General features: G+C 50.4%; 1 protein-coding gene and 1 long non-coding RNA gene across 7 annotated transcripts in view; one reads left to right on the plus strand and one right to left on the minus strand.

The window, feature by feature from the left end:
* Nucleotides 1–55: 55 nt before the first annotated feature.
* Nucleotides 56–17384, minus strand: LOC112541006 (uncharacterized). 3 transcript variants are annotated; one of them, XR_015795562.1, is made up of 7 exons: nt 16882–17384; nt 12326–12480; nt 11246–11282; nt 5734–5812; nt 5002–5070; nt 4804–4863; nt 56–3257 (listed from the first exon to the last, which is right to left on the minus strand). It is a non-coding gene; the product is annotated as an uncharacterized LOC112541006 (long non-coding RNA). The 3 variants fall into 3 exon arrangements; XR_003085043.2 differs by lacking the exon at nt 5734–5812; XR_015795561.1 differs by lacking the exons at nt 11246–11282; nt 12326–12480; nt 16882–17384 and having other exon boundaries at nt 5002–6966.
* Nucleotides 14420–17562, plus strand: part of EHBP1L1 (EH domain binding protein 1 like 1) — a 40370-nt gene continuing 37227 nt past the window's right edge. The window contains exon 1 of one of the 4 annotated variants that reach the window (XR_015795560.1): nt 14420–14621. Coding sequence is in view for 3 of the 4 variants with exons in the window: in XM_088137453.1 (XP_087993579.1) it covers nt 14518–14621 (104 nt within the window). In the remaining variant the exon portion in view is untranslated. The remainder of the gene's footprint in view (nt 14622–17562) is intronic. The other 3 variants (XM_088137453.1, XM_088137451.1, XM_025168590.2) reach the window with 3 other exon arrangements.

The following is a 17562-nucleotide window of genomic DNA, read 5'->3' on the forward strand; positions in this document are numbered from 1 at the left end:
GACGGGGCGTTGTCCAGTGGGCTCCGTCGCAGCAAAAGTGGGAGGCAGGAAATAAAGCGTCTTCGTCTCTTGAACAAAGCGTCGGACTCTGTTCCATTCCACGCTGTGGGTGCAGAACTTGCAATGCGATAGGAATCTCACGGAAACTAGGACCAGGAAAACAGTTGCGGTTACCTGGATTTCATTTAAAAATCAGGCAAAATTTCCAGAGGGTCAGATCTGTGCCACAGTGGACCGCTCTGTCTGCAGTGGTTGCGGCTTCTCCGTCTCTGAAGGTTTTGAAGAAGCAGCTGGACTGCCATGACTCGGGGAGGTTCACTGCTTTTCTCGCCCATCGCAGAGGGTTGGATGAGATGGTCCTTGGAGTCCTTCCAGCCTCACAATTCTCTTTCCTGACCTGAAGTCAGATTTCCCTCCAGGTCAGCCTTTCTCAGTCTCAGCAACCTTAGGATGTGTGGACTTCAACTCCCAGAATTCCCCAGCCAGCATACTGGGGGGATTCTGGGAGTTGAAGTCCACAGCTCTTAAGGTTGCTGAGGTTGAGAAACCCTGCTCCAGTTACGGTCAACTCCTGATGACCCCGTGGATACAGGCACATAAGCCTTTTTGCAGCATTTCAGAAAATGCTTGCTGTTGCCTTCTTCCAGGGTCTGTATATTGACTTCCCACTCTAGCCTCCAAACTTTGGATTTCCTTGCAGTCTCCCATCCAAATGTTAGCCAGGTCCAAACCACGGTGCTAGTGACCATGGTTACTGCGGGAGAAGCAAACGAAAGCCGTGCTCCTCTGCGTGAATCTTTGCTACTGCCATATTTTAGCCCAGGGCAGACGACACATTTAAAGAAAAACTCAGAATGCCATAGCAATGGCCAGGAACCCCTTTCCCCCCTCCTGTGGGTCCATCATTCTCAACCTGGTGCTCTGCAATTAAATTGCTTTGCAACTCGTGGGTGGAGGATGATGGGAGCTGTAGTCCAACTTTCGGAGGGCGCCAAGTTGGGGAAAGGTTGCCTTGGGGCGCTTCAGAATGAACTGACCATCCCCGCTTGGTTCGTTGGGTTTCTTTTTAACAGTGGGATCTGGAAGAAAATTGCATTTGCAGAAAGCTGCTGGATTTCTCTCTCAACCCCCCCACCCCACCGTGGCTAAGGGCTTCGGAGTCATCGCAGAGGAAAAGCAAAGTTTCCAAGGATCAGCTTCTAGCCGCACCCATCCAAGAGACTTTCGCATCTGCTCGCCTTCTTGGGTCTTTTCCTTTTTTTCTGCCAGGAAAATTATTCATCGTTCTCCGCCTATCCCATTCTTTAGACAAAGCGACAGATCTTGAGCGGTGCTGAGTTAGCTGGGAAAGGAGAGGGAAGAACTCTGCACGTGGCTTCCAGGATGGATGGGTGCATGCTAAATATTGTAACCCCAGTGGCCCGGTTGCAAACAATTTTTAAAACCAGCCGTGGCAACATTGTGAGTTGCGACTCCCCCCACCCGCCTATCTCCCTCCCGTCTATGCCCGCTTGGCCCCCTGCCGCCCTGCACTCTGCTTTGCGCTGTGAAAAAAAGCAGTACCCCCTTTTTTTCCTTCCCCATGGGAAGACCAGCCCGCTTCCACGAACTCCTTGGGCCGCGATTGGCTGGTAGACCAGGCCCTCATGGTCCCCTGCAGTTTTTCCATGGGTGGACCGGTCTTCCTTGTTGGAAAATCGGGTAGACTGGTCCCGCCTTCAACTGATGGTTAGAATGGGATAACTTTAATATTCTGGATTTAAAACTAGCTCAAGGACTAAGGCCATCCTGGTCTACCCGGAGACAGACGACCGGACCAGTCTACCTGCGGGAGAGTCTCTAAAGCTTTTTGCACAGGGCAGCAGGGGCCAAGAGCGGGGGAGATAGGCGGGTGCGGGGAGTTGAAGCACCCCTGCAATTGTAAGTGCAGATAGGTTGCCAAGTGCCCAAACTTTGATCACGTAATTACAGGGGTGCTGCAACGGCCATAACTTTGGGCACAGGTCGTAAGTCCATTTTTTTCAGCACCATCATGATGTCAAACGGTCACTGAATGAATGGGTGTAAGTCAAAGCATGGCCTAAATACAGAGGTCTGGCTTTGCCTGCCCTCATGAGAGTCCTGTGAGGTGCAGCTGGAGCAGTCACGGGGGTGGTGAAGATCTGGAGAAGTGTTTCCAGCCCCTGCCCCGGTCCCTTCCAGTCGCAGCACTGAATAAAGGCACTTATGGCCCGAGTGAGCAACGGGCCCCCGGCAGGCTTGGCTTTCCTTTCCGGAGGGACGGAAGGAGGCTGCCCGTGGGGGCTGGGGGCGCAGCTGGGGTTGTGGGGGTGTGTCCCAGGCAGCCTGCTGGAGGGGGCCTTTCCCAGCACTTCTCTAGTACCCCAACTTCCCCTGGGCCTTGTTTCCAGGCTGGTAAGCACACCCCAAACCCCGTATTTTTATTTTCTGGAATTGTCCACACAGCACCTTTCAGGTCCCAATGGGGAGACCAGAAACATCAACAATGCTCTTGAGTTCACCTGGGCTGAGGCTGATTCAAGCCAACGGGTGAGCCTTTTCCAAACAGCTGAGCTCTTTTTCCGCTTCTCTGCAGCTTGATGGCTGCCCTTCAGTGAGGAACCGCTGGGTCTGTTGTCCAGAGCTCGGAAACGTCATTAAATGGACAGAACCCTCCACTGGCCAGCAGGACATTTGACTGTCTCCTGCCTCCAGGGAGCCACACGCAGAGGGTGGGTCAGGCTTTTTCAAGCTTTCCGCACAAATTCTTTTTAAAGAAGAAAAAATATTCTTAGGGAAATCTTGAACCCGAACATTGTTTCCAGGGAGGCTGATGGAAATCCCACCTCTTGAAATTCCTTTAGAAATGCCTTCTCCTGGCATGGCTCCAGGGTAATTGGAAAAAAGGGCTTATGGCTGGGAGAATTCTGGGGCTCCTGGAAAAGACCAGGGTGCTTGTGGAAAAGGCCAGTCCTGAGAGGGGCAGTTTCCTCGGCTTTCAGGCCACCTGCAGTCAAGTTGTGTCTGTGAGCCTTCTGCCTAGTAAACCAATTCCTGATTAAGTGGCGATTTATGGTAGACCTTAGTGTGCAGGCTGATGTTAGAGGGGACCCCTGGCCAGCTTTGCCCTCCTACCTTCTTGATTGTACCCTGGTACTTGCATCTGAGCGCTGCCAGCTCCAGCTGGAGAATTACCAGCTTCTCTTCCTTTCTGGCCAGGCTGGCCGCCTGGTGCTCCCTCTGCCAGTGGAGGCTGCCTGCCGGAAGGGGAGGTGGGTCAGCTCAGGTGAAGCTGGGAAGTCACGCGCTGGGTGTGGTGTCCGCACCTGCTCCTCCAGTACCTGCTGCATCTGCTTTTGGGAGCGGACCAGCTTTTTCTGCAGCTGGACCACTTTGTTCTGGGCTAGCAGCAGCTTCGCCTTCTTCCAGTTACCAAGAAGGGGGCGAATGGAGGGGGAAGCCACCCTGCCTGGTTCTCGGCAAGCGAAAATGGCATCAGTGTCAGGGCAGAAGCAAAGTTCATGCTGGCCTTTGCCCAGGTTGCGCTAATGAGGGGCAGAACCAGTCAAAAACCTCCCAAGTTCCCCCTCCACTCCCTGGCGCTCATTCATGCCCCTCAAGAGCATCCACTTCATCTTTCAGCAGTTGGTTCTCCAGCTGCGGTCTTTCGGTTACTCCCCACAGATGGCTGGGGAAAGAGAAGAGGCCAACCGGAAAAATTGCCAGCTGGCCAGGGAATTGCAAGCCGGCTACGCCTTTGGGGCAACTGTCGCTACTACTTGTGTTTCTGTGGCACGATGCACGTGTGGAGATAAGGGACCATCCTTCCCAAAGGGCCAGTGGATCTAGGGGGCACATCTCCCATGAAGGGCCCTGTTTCCACAGTTCAGGGGGCCCCATTTCCTCCCTCTTTCTGGAGAGGTTCCACTGTGCTGGTGCAGCTGCAACTGAGCGTGCTGGAGGCTGGCACGGAGGACCTCCAGCTCAGGAGCGTCCTGCTTCAGCACTTTCCTGCCCCCTGCTCCCTGATGCAGTCCTGTGGGGCTTCACATTTCCACTCTCCCTCCTGCAATCTGCAGAGGGATCTGCCATCAATATCACCATCGGACACTGTTTGCCGGCTTGGGCGCTCCCACACTGCTTACCCAGCCCTTGCTGTTCTGGAACAGCTGCTTCAGGCCCTTCAGCTCCTGCAGCAGCAAGTCCCCCCGTCCTTGGCCCTCCGCAGCTTCTGCTGCAGCTGCTCCTCCCGAGTCTTGTGGTGCCTCGGCCCTGGGTGGAAGCCCACCAGCAAGCACTTGCAGCCCTGCGCCAGATGACGGGGAAGGGGAAACGTGCTTCATTTTGCATGCCCCGACTAGCACGCAAAATGAAATATTCACCTTCCAAATTCACAGCTCTCCCACTTTTGCAATAAGGATGATGATGATAGAAAGACTGTAAACAGATACACATATATCCATGTGGATAATATAACTTATACCCAGGAAAATAATTGGCAAAAATTGTCCACTCGACAAAATGGCAAACAAAAGGTGCATAGGAGCAAACGTTGCGATGCGTTCACAAGGAGGAGAAGTTGGGAGCAGCCTAAGCTGGTAGGCTTGCCCACCGCTACTGATTTGCATAACCCGTGTTGAATAGTCCAGCCAGTGGAGGAAGAGGGGAAGCACTGAGACCTCAAAGCCCCTCCCAAAGCCCAAGGGAGGGCAGAGACCAGCTTCCTGGGCTGCCCAGAGAGCAAAGGAGGCTTCAGTTCCCACTTCCCTCACGCTCCTTGCACTGACAACCAGATCTCCTCACCTGCTCTTTCTGCCTCAGTTCCTGCTGCGGTTTCTTCACCGCTTCTTCACAATAAGCCAGCTGTGTGGGGAAAAGGAAGTCAGAAGAAAGCTATGCCAAGGGAAGGAGAGCCTCTACTGGGCTGAAGGGCTGAGGAGGGTCTAGGAGGGCATCCAGAAATCCCAGGGGCCTCGATGCATGGGAGCAACCAGACCTCACCTTGTCCTTAAGACCCTGGCATTGCAGAATGCACATGTCCAAATCCAGAGGCTTCATTTTGGCTTGACCCTGTTGGAAAACACATGCCCATAATTGCATCTTGTGGCAGAGAATTCCACAGGTTAACAATGAGTCCCAGTCAGAAGAACTCAAGTGTTGCCTGGTACGTTAGTTGGGGTTCAGCCGAGTCCTTGAACTTGAGTGTTTTTGCTATGTGCACTGAACACTGGGGTTTGCTAAATATGGTTTGGGATTTAGTGTGTTGTTGGAATCAAAGCCAATGTTGTATCTACCTATCTATCTATCTGTCTGTCAAATGTATATAGCTGCCCATCTCACAAAAAGTGACTCTGGGCAATTTACCAGCAGAATAACAATTAAAATCATATCACAATATAAAAAACTTCAGACATAAATAACAACAAAAATTGAAAACATAAAGGAATAAAAACATAAAAGAACTCCATTAAACAAATCTTGCTTAAGCCAGCAGAGGTTTACCAGGTTCTGTGAAGCCAAACCCAAGATTTTGGCATTTGGGAAAGGGTGGGAGAATTGTTTGCATCCACCTCCTTGCCCCACACTCGCACAGCCTCCTCAGGGTCACCACCCTGCTCCTCCCTGTCTCCACGCACATATGTGTGAGTTGGCATGAAATCTGGTGTGTGTGCACGTGCATGCATGCACAGGATGATGCTTATAGCCCTGTTCTGGGCATGTTCCCTGCCTCACCTCTCTGATCACTCCAGGTTTGTGTTCGGACTCTGCAAGGCCGAAGCCACCAACGCAGGACTCCCCTTTTCGCCCATTCCTGGAATATGGCAGATGAGAGAATCAGCGAGCTTGATTTCCTGAGAATCTCCCCAGGCAAAGAATTCTTTCCTCTCTTCTGGCCAGGGGTCAACAAAGAGAGGAAAAGTCTGTCAGGTTGATATGCTTAGATCTGTATCAAAGGGTAATCAATTAGGTATGGCAATCTGCACGTGCTCAGGAGCACTTTGCTCCTGTGTCCATTTTTCTCTTCCTAAATGACACAAAACGGAACATTTGGCTAAAAGAGGGAGGGAATGATGAATGGGGATGATGAATGGCTATTACTTATACAGTAATCCAGGCAAAAATCCCTCCCACGGAGTTGCATTCTCGGATCCTGAGAATGCAAGCTGGGGTGGCCATCCCCGTTTGAAAAAGAAATTAAGTTCCTGGTCCTCATGATTCTGATTAGTTCAATAGGGACATATTGAATCCAGGAATTTGGGCAAGTAAAAGTCCCAAAAGTTGCAGTTCTTGCTGCCTGAAGGAACCGAATGCCGTTAGGACTGTAGGGGAGCAAACAAGGACTGGCAAAGAGCAGCACCCCAAATTTCATCCGGTCACAGGAAGCCTGGCAGTGGGGAGAAGGAAGAGACAAGGGAAGGCCTGGACCTCGGAGAGATGCAGCAAAGCCTTTCCTTTCCTCTGAATATCAAAAGAGCTTCAGAGGCGAACGCCATCCCCACCCGAGGACAGGCAATTTTGCCCAGTTCCACCCTTTGCAGGCCTGAGTTCTGCAGCACCGCCAAAGTGATCCTCTCTTTTTCTCCCGAGCCATAAAATTCTTGGGGTCCGCTTTTCCCAGCCTAGTGCCATTCCGGACGCTGCTCTTGCCCTGCACCTGGGCTGAAAATGCCAGAAACTGGTGGGGCACCCAGTTGGAGGAAGAAGACCCCGGATCCTCGGGGGAGGCAAGCGGGAAGACAGAGGGGCCCTTGCGGGAGAAACTTCATGCCCAGGATCGGACCGGACATCCAGCTGAAGTCCCCGTTAATTCGGACCCTTTCAGCGCTTTTCCAAAGACAATCCCATAAGGAAGGAAAACGGGGCGGTGGGACTTCCAGCTGGTGTCGCAATCGGGGCTGTCCGCTTCGAAGCGCCCGGCAAGCGGGGAGGGCACCTGCATTCTGCCCTTGAAACGCGCCTTCTCTCCGGAAAGGCAGGAGGATGAATCCTGTGGATTTCTCAGGGGGAACCGGATAGGAAAAAGCCCAGGAGCGGAGCGGAGAGCTGAAAATGCCCCAGCTCCGAAAGCAGAAACGGCTTTCAGTTAATTCCGCGGGACTCTGCTGCCCCCTGCTGGACGAGCCCTTTACAAGCGTTGCCCCCGCTGGGTCAGCCACCCCGCAATTTTTCCCCTCTCCAGTTTCATTGGATTCAATGAAAGTGAAATCCCATTACAAATTTCTTCCAAAGAGAACACGGGAGTTCTCAAGGTGGGGGGGGGGGGATGCAATCTTTTGCAATTTCATTTCTGCCCAGATCTAATTCCAGACAGACAGCTCTCAATTCTTGCAAATGAAACAGATTGCGGGGCTCATTCCGTCTTTTCTGTTTTGGTGTGTTTCTAAGCCTTTTACTGCAATCTGTCTTTTTAATGCACTTTTATTTGGGAGGCAGAAAATCAAGGTAAACCCAATACAGGAAAGTTATCCCGGTCACTCTTTTGGTTTTGTTATGTGTATACCCCTTTTAATTATTAAGACATCACCCAGTTTCATTTGTATGTCCGGTGTGGCATCTTTTTCCATATAATTCTCGTAGCCTGTAATTTTAAAATCCACTTTCAGTATGGTTTCAGTCTTGTCCGGTAAAACTTGTTCCTCTTCCGTAATATAGACTATCTATAGAGGCAGACGCTCTTAAAATTAACTTCTGGGTCTACTGTTTACAAATATCCTTCAGTACATCCAATGTTAAAGTATTTTGCTCCATCCTGTAAGCCAAATTTAAGTGTTCTTCTCCTGTAATTGTAATCTTTAGTTCCTCCTGGTTCCCTCTAGTGTCCAACCTTCAAAGTCCCATTCTATCCTGTTTTTTGTCCTTTTTTTTAAGAATTCAAAACAGCAGCGTTTTCCCATGGGAAGGATTCTTATAATTAATTTGAAAATCTTATTTCAAATCCATCTGGACCCTTAGTCTGTTTGTAACTTTCCAAAATGTTCTAGTCACTCTTTCGTTGGTTATTCCCAATTTTTTTTTTCTTTTAAGTCCTTACATTTGTGTTTAAAACTTCTTTCGTTAAGGATTGAAGGAAACTCAGCCAGTATTTTCAGACTTGTCGATCCAAAGGTTCCTGATAGCTGAAAAGCAGTTAACAAGCAATTTCCAAAAATGATTTGAAAAGGAAGGATGCGAACCCAGCGTCCTTTTGAAGGCACCAACCACACTTTGAGAAAAAAGATGGCTATGCCCTCGTCTCCCAGAGGAATAAAGCCACTGGAGATGACTGTCTTGCAGTCTCCTCGTGAGGAGCAACTGTCTGGAGCACTTGTGGGCAATCTCAAGCCCTCTCCTTGTCCAGAGAGGACTTACAAAGAGCCGGTCTACTCCCCGACTCTTCATTCCGCCGTGATCATCGGCTCTGCTTTTAGCAAAGCCATCTTCAGTTCGCCATTTCTTCCCCAGAAGTCCCACCTCCATTGTTCCTCATCTCTTGATAAGCATAAACATACAACAGCCTGGTCATTTTCTGATCTGAGATGCTATTTATTTTTGCATTTGTACTTGCCTTTCTAGCAAGCATATAAAGAACAAAAACTTAGACCAGTGTTTCTCAACTTTGGTAACTTTTAGGTATGTGGATTTCAACTCCCAGAATTCCCCAGCCAGCATGCTGGCTAGGGAATTCTGGGAGTTGAAGTCCACACATCTTCAAGTTGTTGAGATAGAGAAATACTGGACTAGAATTACCTCAAGGCCCCTTTTCTGTCATTTGAATAAATTTTAAATTTTAAATTCATCCACATTTTGGTTTGGTCTTGACCAGGTTCATGTTTTGGAGAGTGTTCCATTCCTATGTGCACCCCTGCTTTAAAAATAAGCCTGACCTTTGGCCCTGGGCTTGGAACAATAACAGTCAACCAAGGAGTATTTCTGACTCCAGTTTGCTAAACCAGCCAGGATTCCACCAGCCCAGTTCTGCATCAATTGAAATGATTGTCTCCAAGGGGAGTCCCTCGAGCAATTTGTGGTAGTAGCTGTTCCCTGTCCAGTTGTGTTGATTGCCATCTCTATCATTCTTGGTATGGTTTTTGGAGTCCAGCAGAGCTGGGAGGGCAGCAGATGGAGGGAAGCAGTGTCAAAGTAGCCAGGTTGGAAGATTGCTTGCCCTTAAACCATCATAGCCACACTAACATGTTCCCAGAAGGGCTGGAGTCCACAGCTCATTTTACAAAACTCTATAATCCTATTCTATCCCCTGCTTTTCAGGAGTGGGAAAGGCAAGTTGTGACCTGGAAATCTACTCTGCACATGCTCAGAGGTGCTGTTAGATTATCCATTTCAGCTGCAAGACCAGCAATTGAAAGAAGCTGAGCTTTAAGCAGTCGCAGTTTCCCACCTTCCTTGCCCTGGTTCATGTTTTTCTGCCCCTTGAGCACACACACCGCCTCCTTGCTAAAGGCCAGGAGCCATTGTTCCTGGCTTCCTGTTGTGAGATGCTTGGAATCCGTTTGCATTGCAAAGAGCATCGACCATGGGGCATCCCCAGGCATTCTGCTTCCGCCAATTCTTGGCACGGGCAAGCAGCCAGCGACCGCTTCGGTTGCCATCAGATTGGTGGATAATGTTGGCGGGCTCTGACCTTGTAGTGGAGAAGCTGCCAAGCCAGGGCGGAAAAGCTGTTTTCACAAGGCAAAGAGGTGAGGTTTGGCAGACTAACATCCGCCGGAGTCACACAGGATTCTTGGTTGGGTTGGAATAAACAGTTGCAGCGTTCTGTGTAAGCAGTTTACTTTTTTGCTCATGTGAGGCTTCCAGGAGTGAGAGAGAGAGAGAGAGAGAGGGAAGGTGGTTGGGTGGACACGCAGGACGTTTCTGACGCTCAGAGTTTGGGGGCATGGCTGATAGGTCAAACTATTAGATCCACAGGAGGAAAATGGCAGGCAAAGAGGAAAAAATGGAATTTGAAAAGCCACCAAGTTTCCTTTCCAAAACCAAGGATAGTTAAGTCTGGATTACTGGAGGATGGGTTAGAGCCAGCGAAGAACAAAGGAAACTTTTCACAAACTCAAAGCTCCACTGTGGCTTTTGGGGCTCAGAATGGATTCAGAGGCTCCATTTGTGAAAGGAATGGTAATCTTAGCTGGGAAGGAGGGGAAAAAAAGCAGAGGTTGAGTTTGGTAAACTTCTTTGTTAAAAGTGGAGAATCCAGTGCATGTTATTAGGAAAAGCCTTGCGGGAATGATTATTTTGCATCTTGACCAGGAAGAAGGCAAAAAAGCTAAAAAAATATTTTCTGGAATTTTTTTTCCTGATTTCCCAGTCCAGCCTCCAACCCAGAGATCTCCTGGTGGCCTTCCGTCCATCACTAATACTCTGTCCGTGCTGTGTTTTGAATCAGCCATGGCTGGTGGGTGCTGCCACTCTGCCAGAGAAGAGGCAACCCCAAGCAGGCAGGCATCTTTTTTTTGCCCTTGCGAGGTGGGGCAGGTGGGCCTGGCCAGGTGGACCACGGGAGGATTTGGGCTTCGCCTGTCTGGCCACACAGCACATTTCCTGCTCCTGCTGGGTCTCTCTCTGGCTTTCTTCCCCAGGCCTTTTTCGCTCAGCCTGGGGAAAAAAGCAGCAGTGCGCTCGTGCCCGGGGCAGACACGCAATCCTGCTGAGTCAATTTCGGCTGAAGCCAAGATGAGACGTCTCCAGGCTCGTTTGCAGAAGGGTGCTCCCCCCGCCTCGAAAAACCACTCTTTCCTGCCTGCAGCGTCTTATGCAAAATCCCCAAAGTGCCCTTCAAAGCTGGTACCCCTTTTTTCCCACCCCTTTTTTTCACTAGGGCGAGCAACGTGCCCTCGCCTGCTGCAGGCGTGCACAGGCGTGCACACAAGCATTTTTTGGCATGCGACAGGGGAGTGGCGCCACGTCCTGGCTACGGAGAGAGAGGTGCCAGATAAGGCGGAATTGTGTTGCCCTGACTCAGCTGCTCTGGGCACGAGGAAAATGGAAGCTTTGGACCTACACAGCATTCTTAGTTGTGAAAACGTGCGACGTCAGTGTCGCACAGCTGGCAGAATCCTTTTTCTGGTGGAAATGTGACATTTTGAGGTTTTGGGGTCTTTTTCTAACGGGGTCTCACCCATCAAAGGCTCTTGGGGAGGGGGATCCCTCTGAAAGCAGAATGGGGTTGCACAACCCCCAACACGCACAATTAGCCAAAGATAACACTACTCGAGTTTACCTTCTCGTGCAAAGATATCTGTTCAGTCCTCACCTGGTTTGATTGATCAGCACTGGGTGATAGACACGTTCTGGCAAAGGAAGGAAGAGAGCGACTGGGATTAAATTAATATAAAGCCTTTCTGGCTGTGAAGTTCTTGGCTGAGCCCGGCTTGCAGAATCGTCGCAAAGAAAATAGGAGGTTATTCTGGCACTCGCCATCTAAACGTTTTGACAATGATCAATATTATGGCTAAGCAGAAAGTCATATTTATTTTCTATTTTTTAAAAAAGTCATAACCACATTTCCAGCAAATGCCCATGCTCTGAAGTTTGGTAAATTTCATGTGGCAGTGAGTTCCAAATACCCACAGAACTACTTCTGGGGCAGTTATGCGAACAGCCCTTAGCCCTAGCAGGAGCAAATGAGTTCTTCCTCCTATCTTCCCACATATACAGAGATCAGCTAACCATTAGTACTCTGCATGCGCTCAGAAACACTTTTTCCCCAGCTCACGTTTTCAAAGCCAGAAGAAAGAATTGAAGAAAAACCAATTAACTCTCACACTGTTCACTTTGGAATTACCTAGACCTTTCCCTCACTTTTTGTACAGTTTCTTTATCCTTGCCAGTTTGAAATTTTTTTTTTCAAACCACGGAATTCTTCCCCTCTAGGAAAAGATAAATAAATAATTTCCCTGGAATTGTGGCTGTTGATTTCCACCAATCTACCATTTAGCCTGTTGGTAACTAATCATGCCTTTCCAGCTGATAATGTTTATTTCTGTTTTATTGTTTGAAATTTCCCATTTGCACGAAAGGACTGCAAATGACAACATTTGCCGAAAAGCTGTTGGGCAAAAGCTCAACAAATCAAAATGGGTTCAAAAGCAGGAGAAATGAAAACACTCGCATAGAAAAGGGGAACATGTTTGAATTTGAAAATGTTTGTCCAAGTATTTGGCCCTGTAATTCAAATGGGATTTTTAAAACGGCACCTATTGAGGTGCATTATATACAGGCATGCCCCCGTCTTCCAGATTCAACACGGCAAGAGGAAATACACGTGCAGTAAATTTCATATACCATCTCTTTGGGTTTTAAGACACACACACACACCAACACACACACACACCTTTAGGGGAGTGTCTGGGGGAGATTCTGTCACTTGGTTGCTAAATTTGGGGGCATGATTTTCCATGAGAGCACGTTCATCCGGGACGAAGGCTGGAATCCAGGATCAGTTTACGAGATTCTTTATTTATACCCTCTGAGCTGGAGAGCAGGCATCTGAAAGGAGAAGGAAAGGAGGGAGCGAGAAAGAGGGGAGGAAGACTAGAAAAAAGGCTTCTGCTCGATTTATTTGTATTGCTTTTAATCCCACTGTGCACGTATACACACAAACGTTTTTCAAAAAGGCTGCCAGAGCAATTCATGAAAGCAGAGAAACCGTGACCTCATGCTTTCCATCTGAGACAGACAGCACACAAGGAAAACAGGGATGGGGAGGGAGGAGGAAAAATAAAAAGCAAATGCAGGCATTCATTCTTAGGCTGGGTTTGCACACCGCCCTTGACCTGGTTACCGAATTAAAGCAATATTCAGTACATAGAACTCAAGAGGCTGGGTTCGCACAGCAGAAGCAGCCGCAGAGAAACTAACCAGGGTTTGCATGGTTTGGAAACGCAGCCATTTGTATGCCGCGCAGCGAGAATCAAGGGTAGTGACTGTTTCAGCTTGTTTCGAACTGGGTAAGTTTTAAATTCAAATATCTCAGTCCTGGTGATTTCCTGGATACATCCATGTAATTTTCTTGGAAATGGATATTCCGGGATGTTTTTTGGGTTTCCCTACAACCCTGAGATTTCCCAGTGGTCTCCCATTCCAACCGCCAAACAGATCAGGGCCTGCCTGGCTCCCTTCCAGCTCAACCACGGTCTGCAAAAGGTGGCTGCCTACTGTGACCATTCGCCATGAAGACCAGGATGTGGAGGGACACGATGCGAGATTTGGTCTGAATGCAGGCCTTCGAAAAGCTGAGTGAAGAGCGCCTGCGCTTGCCCCTTCCTGACAACCCTGCAAGGTAGGTTCGGTTGAGAAAGAGCAGCGGCATTCCCACAACGCACTGAACCTGGTAACTGAACCAACCCATGTTCTAGGTTCAGCGTACTATACACCGAACAGGAAATAAGCTGAGTTGAACCCAGGTGCGTTCTGCACATGCTCAGAAGCACCGTTGTTTCCTTCCTGTGGGGTTGAGCCAGGCTGGCCTTGCACTCAAGGGCCCCTTGGCCCAAAGGGTTGTTATTGATCAGGTATTGGTTGCTGTGTGGAGTTGGGTGGCTGGAACGTGCCCGCCCTGCCAGCGGCCGACCAGAGGAACTGATGCCAGCGGAGGAGGGGAACCGACATCTACCAATGGCATCGTCAGAGGTCGGTCCCTCTGCTCCTTCCATAAGCAGAGGGCGAGCTGTTTACTGCATGAGGGAATCCTCTGCCCAGGTTCAAAAGCCCCGATTGCCCCCCGCCGCCCCCCAGGCTCTCTTCCTAAGAAATGTCCCCCTGCTTGCGTTTTCTCAAAAGTCATTTTTCTTGAATTCCCGGAGAATTTCCAGAAGAAAGCGAGCTTTGACCCGCCCTCCCCTTCTTGAAGGTTTGCTCAGAAAGGAAAGCAATCTGTGCATGGTCAGAAACACATTCATTCACACACACACACACACAAAACATTTATTAAAATGGTTCGCGTTAGCTATTGATCTCTTCAGGCAACAGGCGCTAAGCAATCTTCCGGTGTTTGGCTTAGAGTCGCATGCACGCAGTCACCGAGCCGAATAAACCATGGCTTGTCTACCGCTCGCGGGACCCAAGCCAAAGGGGATTCCCGAGCCCATCCCGGCCGGGTTTGCCCGCGGCTCATCCAGTCGGCGCGACGCCCCGCGGCTCGACCCTCGGAGCCCGGACCTGAACCCGGGCTGGGGAGCCCTCGCAGGGGCTCCGTTCGCGCACTCGGCGCGGACCTCGGGGCCGGCTCCGCGCCGCCCGTTGCTGCGCGGGGCGTCCGCCAGGCGGGGCTCCGCGAGCAAACGCGGCTCCGGAGGCAGCTGCGCGCGGGGACGCGGCCGAAAGCGGGGAGCCCCGGCCGGGGCGCGCCCCACTGGCTCCCGCTCGGGGCGGAGACCCGCCGCGCCGCGCCCCGCCCCCTCCCGAGGCCCCTCCCCCGGAGCCGGGCGCGCCTCCTTCCTCCCGCTCGCAACTTTCTTGCCGTCTGCCCGGACTTCCTCCCGGCGGAGCGGAGCGGGATGGGGCGCTGAGGCGGCCGGCGCTGCCATGAGCTCCGTGTGGAAGCGGCTGCAGCGCGTCGGCAAGCGGGCGGCCAAGTTCCGCTTCGTCGCCTGCTACCAGGAGCTGGTGGTGGAGTGCACCAAGAAATGGTGAATCGGGGCCCGCGGGCGGGGGGCGGCGGGGCGGGCTGGCCCACCCGGCTGGGCGCCGCGCGTCGCCTTGGGCCCCCGGAAAACGCGCTCCGGACTTGGCGAGCGCGGTCTGCGTCCCACACCCGCCTTGCAAGGTAGGCCAGGCGGGCACACGGATGAAGGACGCCGGGGGGCCCTGTGGCCAACTTTGCCACGCAGGGGGCTCGGCGGGAGAAAGGGAACCCCCCTCCCACCCCTACTTGAAAGCCGGTGCATAGATCCCCATTCGCATAACCCTTTGGGAGCGAGGGCGCCCGTGCGCCGGGTCTGTGGCGCCCACCGAAGCAGGAATTAATCACCCCAAAGACTGATTTTGCAGCAGCCATTGATCCCCCAAAACAGCATTTAAAGCGAATCAAGGTTAGGATCGTGCCAAGGCCAGCCTCTGAATCTTTAATTGAAGCGGTTCCTCTTTCAATGAGGCTTTGACTCAGAGTCATGAGGACTGGAGCCCCGCTTTCTGCTTAGAGGAGAAATCACAGCTGTGTGGCCCAGCAGATACTTTGCGGCAAAAAATGTCCCAAATTTAGTTTTTGGCCTTTCCAGGTAGGGCAGTGCTAAGTGTGACACAACTTCCTCTGCTTGTGAGCTTTGAACCACAGTCTTTAGAGAAAAAAACAGAATTGGTGGGTGGGGTTTGCACACCAGGAAGTGGTGGATTGAGGTTAGATAGTAAGCATATGAATATTTACTTAATACATTCAAAATACTGCCACACTTTGGAGTGTAAACAGCTCCAGCTTCCTTTCAGCCCGAAAAGAAAGCGAGAAAGAATTTGGAAAACAGCTGTAAGGGAGGGGGAAAATACAGCCAAATTCTTTTTTAAAAGCCAAAAAAATCTTCCAGATTAAAAATAACCACAGAAAGTGCTAGGATGGCCAAATGCTCGTCAGAAAAAAAAGAAAAATTGAAACTCTTCTGGGGGTGGGGGAATCCAAGTCTAGTTCAAGTAGAATTTTTTAGCCTCTCTGCAAGAATTCAGTTATAATTGTACAGCTATTGCAGTTGCCTTTTAATTCTGCGGCAAATATGGGATGGCAGGCCGCCTTTTTCTGCACTTATTTATATTTATATTTATATTATATTTCTGCATGTTTTTATATTGAATTTTAATATGATCCGTTTGGTGGAAAGCTGCAGTTCCAGTGGCAGAGAGAGCAAGTGGCTAGTCCATAAGAAAATGTTTGATGATTACAGTTTGGGTTGACAAGTTACTGCCTTCCTTGACCTGAACTGAGACCACAACTCCCAGAATTCCCAGCTGGCACTTGGACCTGCTCAAAATGGGGAGGGCCCTGGCTGGGGAGTCTGTGTTAAAGTTTTAGTGCAATTGTAGCTTTGAACGTCAATGGGGTGCCCTTGCATGAAACCCAGCCAATGGGGAGTCAGTCTGGTGGTGCAGAAAAGCTTAATTATGTTCACCCATCCTGGTACTTTCGATGTAGCCTGGTGCTGTGCACCCAGTGACACTTCTGAGCGGCCTTCAAGGGCAGCCCCTTATATAGCACCATGTAGTAATCAATCCCAGAAGTTACAGAGTGTTGGGACTGCATGGCACGGAGAGGTCGGGATAAACCTTTGCACATTAGCGCTGATGGATCTGCAAAGCCTGGTAAAGAAGCATTCGATTTAAAGACCTTAGTCTCCCAAATTGAGGGGGGTGGAGTCAGCGCTAGAAGGAACCAAGGGCTGCATTCACAGAACCCACTCACCCCAGTTATTGACTGGACCCGTTTTTGCAGATTTGTACAATACACTGTTCCATACACTAATCAGATGGGCTGGAATTACTGTATTATTATTAGATTTTTATCCCACTTTATATTTTATAATATATTATAAACTTATATATTATATTATATTAATATATATAACTTATATATTATATTATATATATGTATATACATGCACACACACACACATTTGGTCAACTCAAGGCAGCAAACGTACCTAAATCTCCTGCCTCCTGTTTCCCCACCACCACAACAACCCTGGAAGGTGGGTTGGGCTGAGAGGGAGGGACTGACCCAAAGTCACCCAGCCGGCTTTCCTGCCTACAGCGGGACTAGGACGCGCCGTCTCCTGCTTTCTAGCCCAGCCCCTTCACCCCGACACCAAGCTGGCTGGAGGAATTGTGCAAAGCAGCAGCGAAAAATACTAACTGAGCTTATCCAATCCAGCCTGCTGTGTGAATATGATCTCTAGGTCTTTCACTAACCTGGTTAAGGGTGTGGCAAGGATATGGCCAGGGTGGTCTTGATGGTCTGTTGGTTTCTGCGTTGCTAAGCTGTCTAGGCCAGAATTGATCGTTCGTTCGTTGCTGTCAGAATAGAAAGAGCCCAGTTGTTTGCACAGATGGTTGAGACTTCGATTGGGCGTCCGAGAGGCAGAAGGGATGTGGGGGGTGCTGGTGGAGAGAGATGGCTTTATAAACTCTGGGGGGAAAGGCCTCCACCTGTCCAAAACGACCTTGGCACGTGTTACTGGCAGACCAAAAAACCGAGAGAAACTGATGTCCTTGCTTAGTCGCCTGGCAAAACCCCTTCTCTCGCCGTAGGTGATTAGGAGACAGAAATAAAACCTTCCAAACTGGCTCCCTTGGACGGGACAGACGGGGAGAGACCCCGCCACAGTGATCTTGATCAGTTCCCAGTATTCGAAGGATTGGAGCTGTGGGGCAGAGCCTTTCTAAACGCCAGCGAGCCAATCTGACCCTCTCCAAGCCGGCCAGGTTGTGGGTGCTCTCACAAATGCTCCCCGGGACCTTGTCCATTGAGAGAATGGGCCGAGCCACTGGAAACCGTCCATTCGCTAGGGTGCTCAGCCTGTTGACGCCCACGGGCTCGCGTCCAGGAAGCCCACTCGGTGTGGGAGTTTACGTCCGTGGCCATCTCCGAGA

Source organism: Python bivittatus, unplaced genomic scaffold (assembly GCF_059951505.1).
Source record: "Python bivittatus isolate LINGU-HERP-01145 unplaced genomic scaffold, Pbiv_v1 ctg000180_np1212, whole genome shotgun sequence".
Classification (NCBI taxonomy): Eukaryota; Metazoa; Chordata; class Lepidosauria; order Squamata; family Pythonidae; genus Python; species Python bivittatus.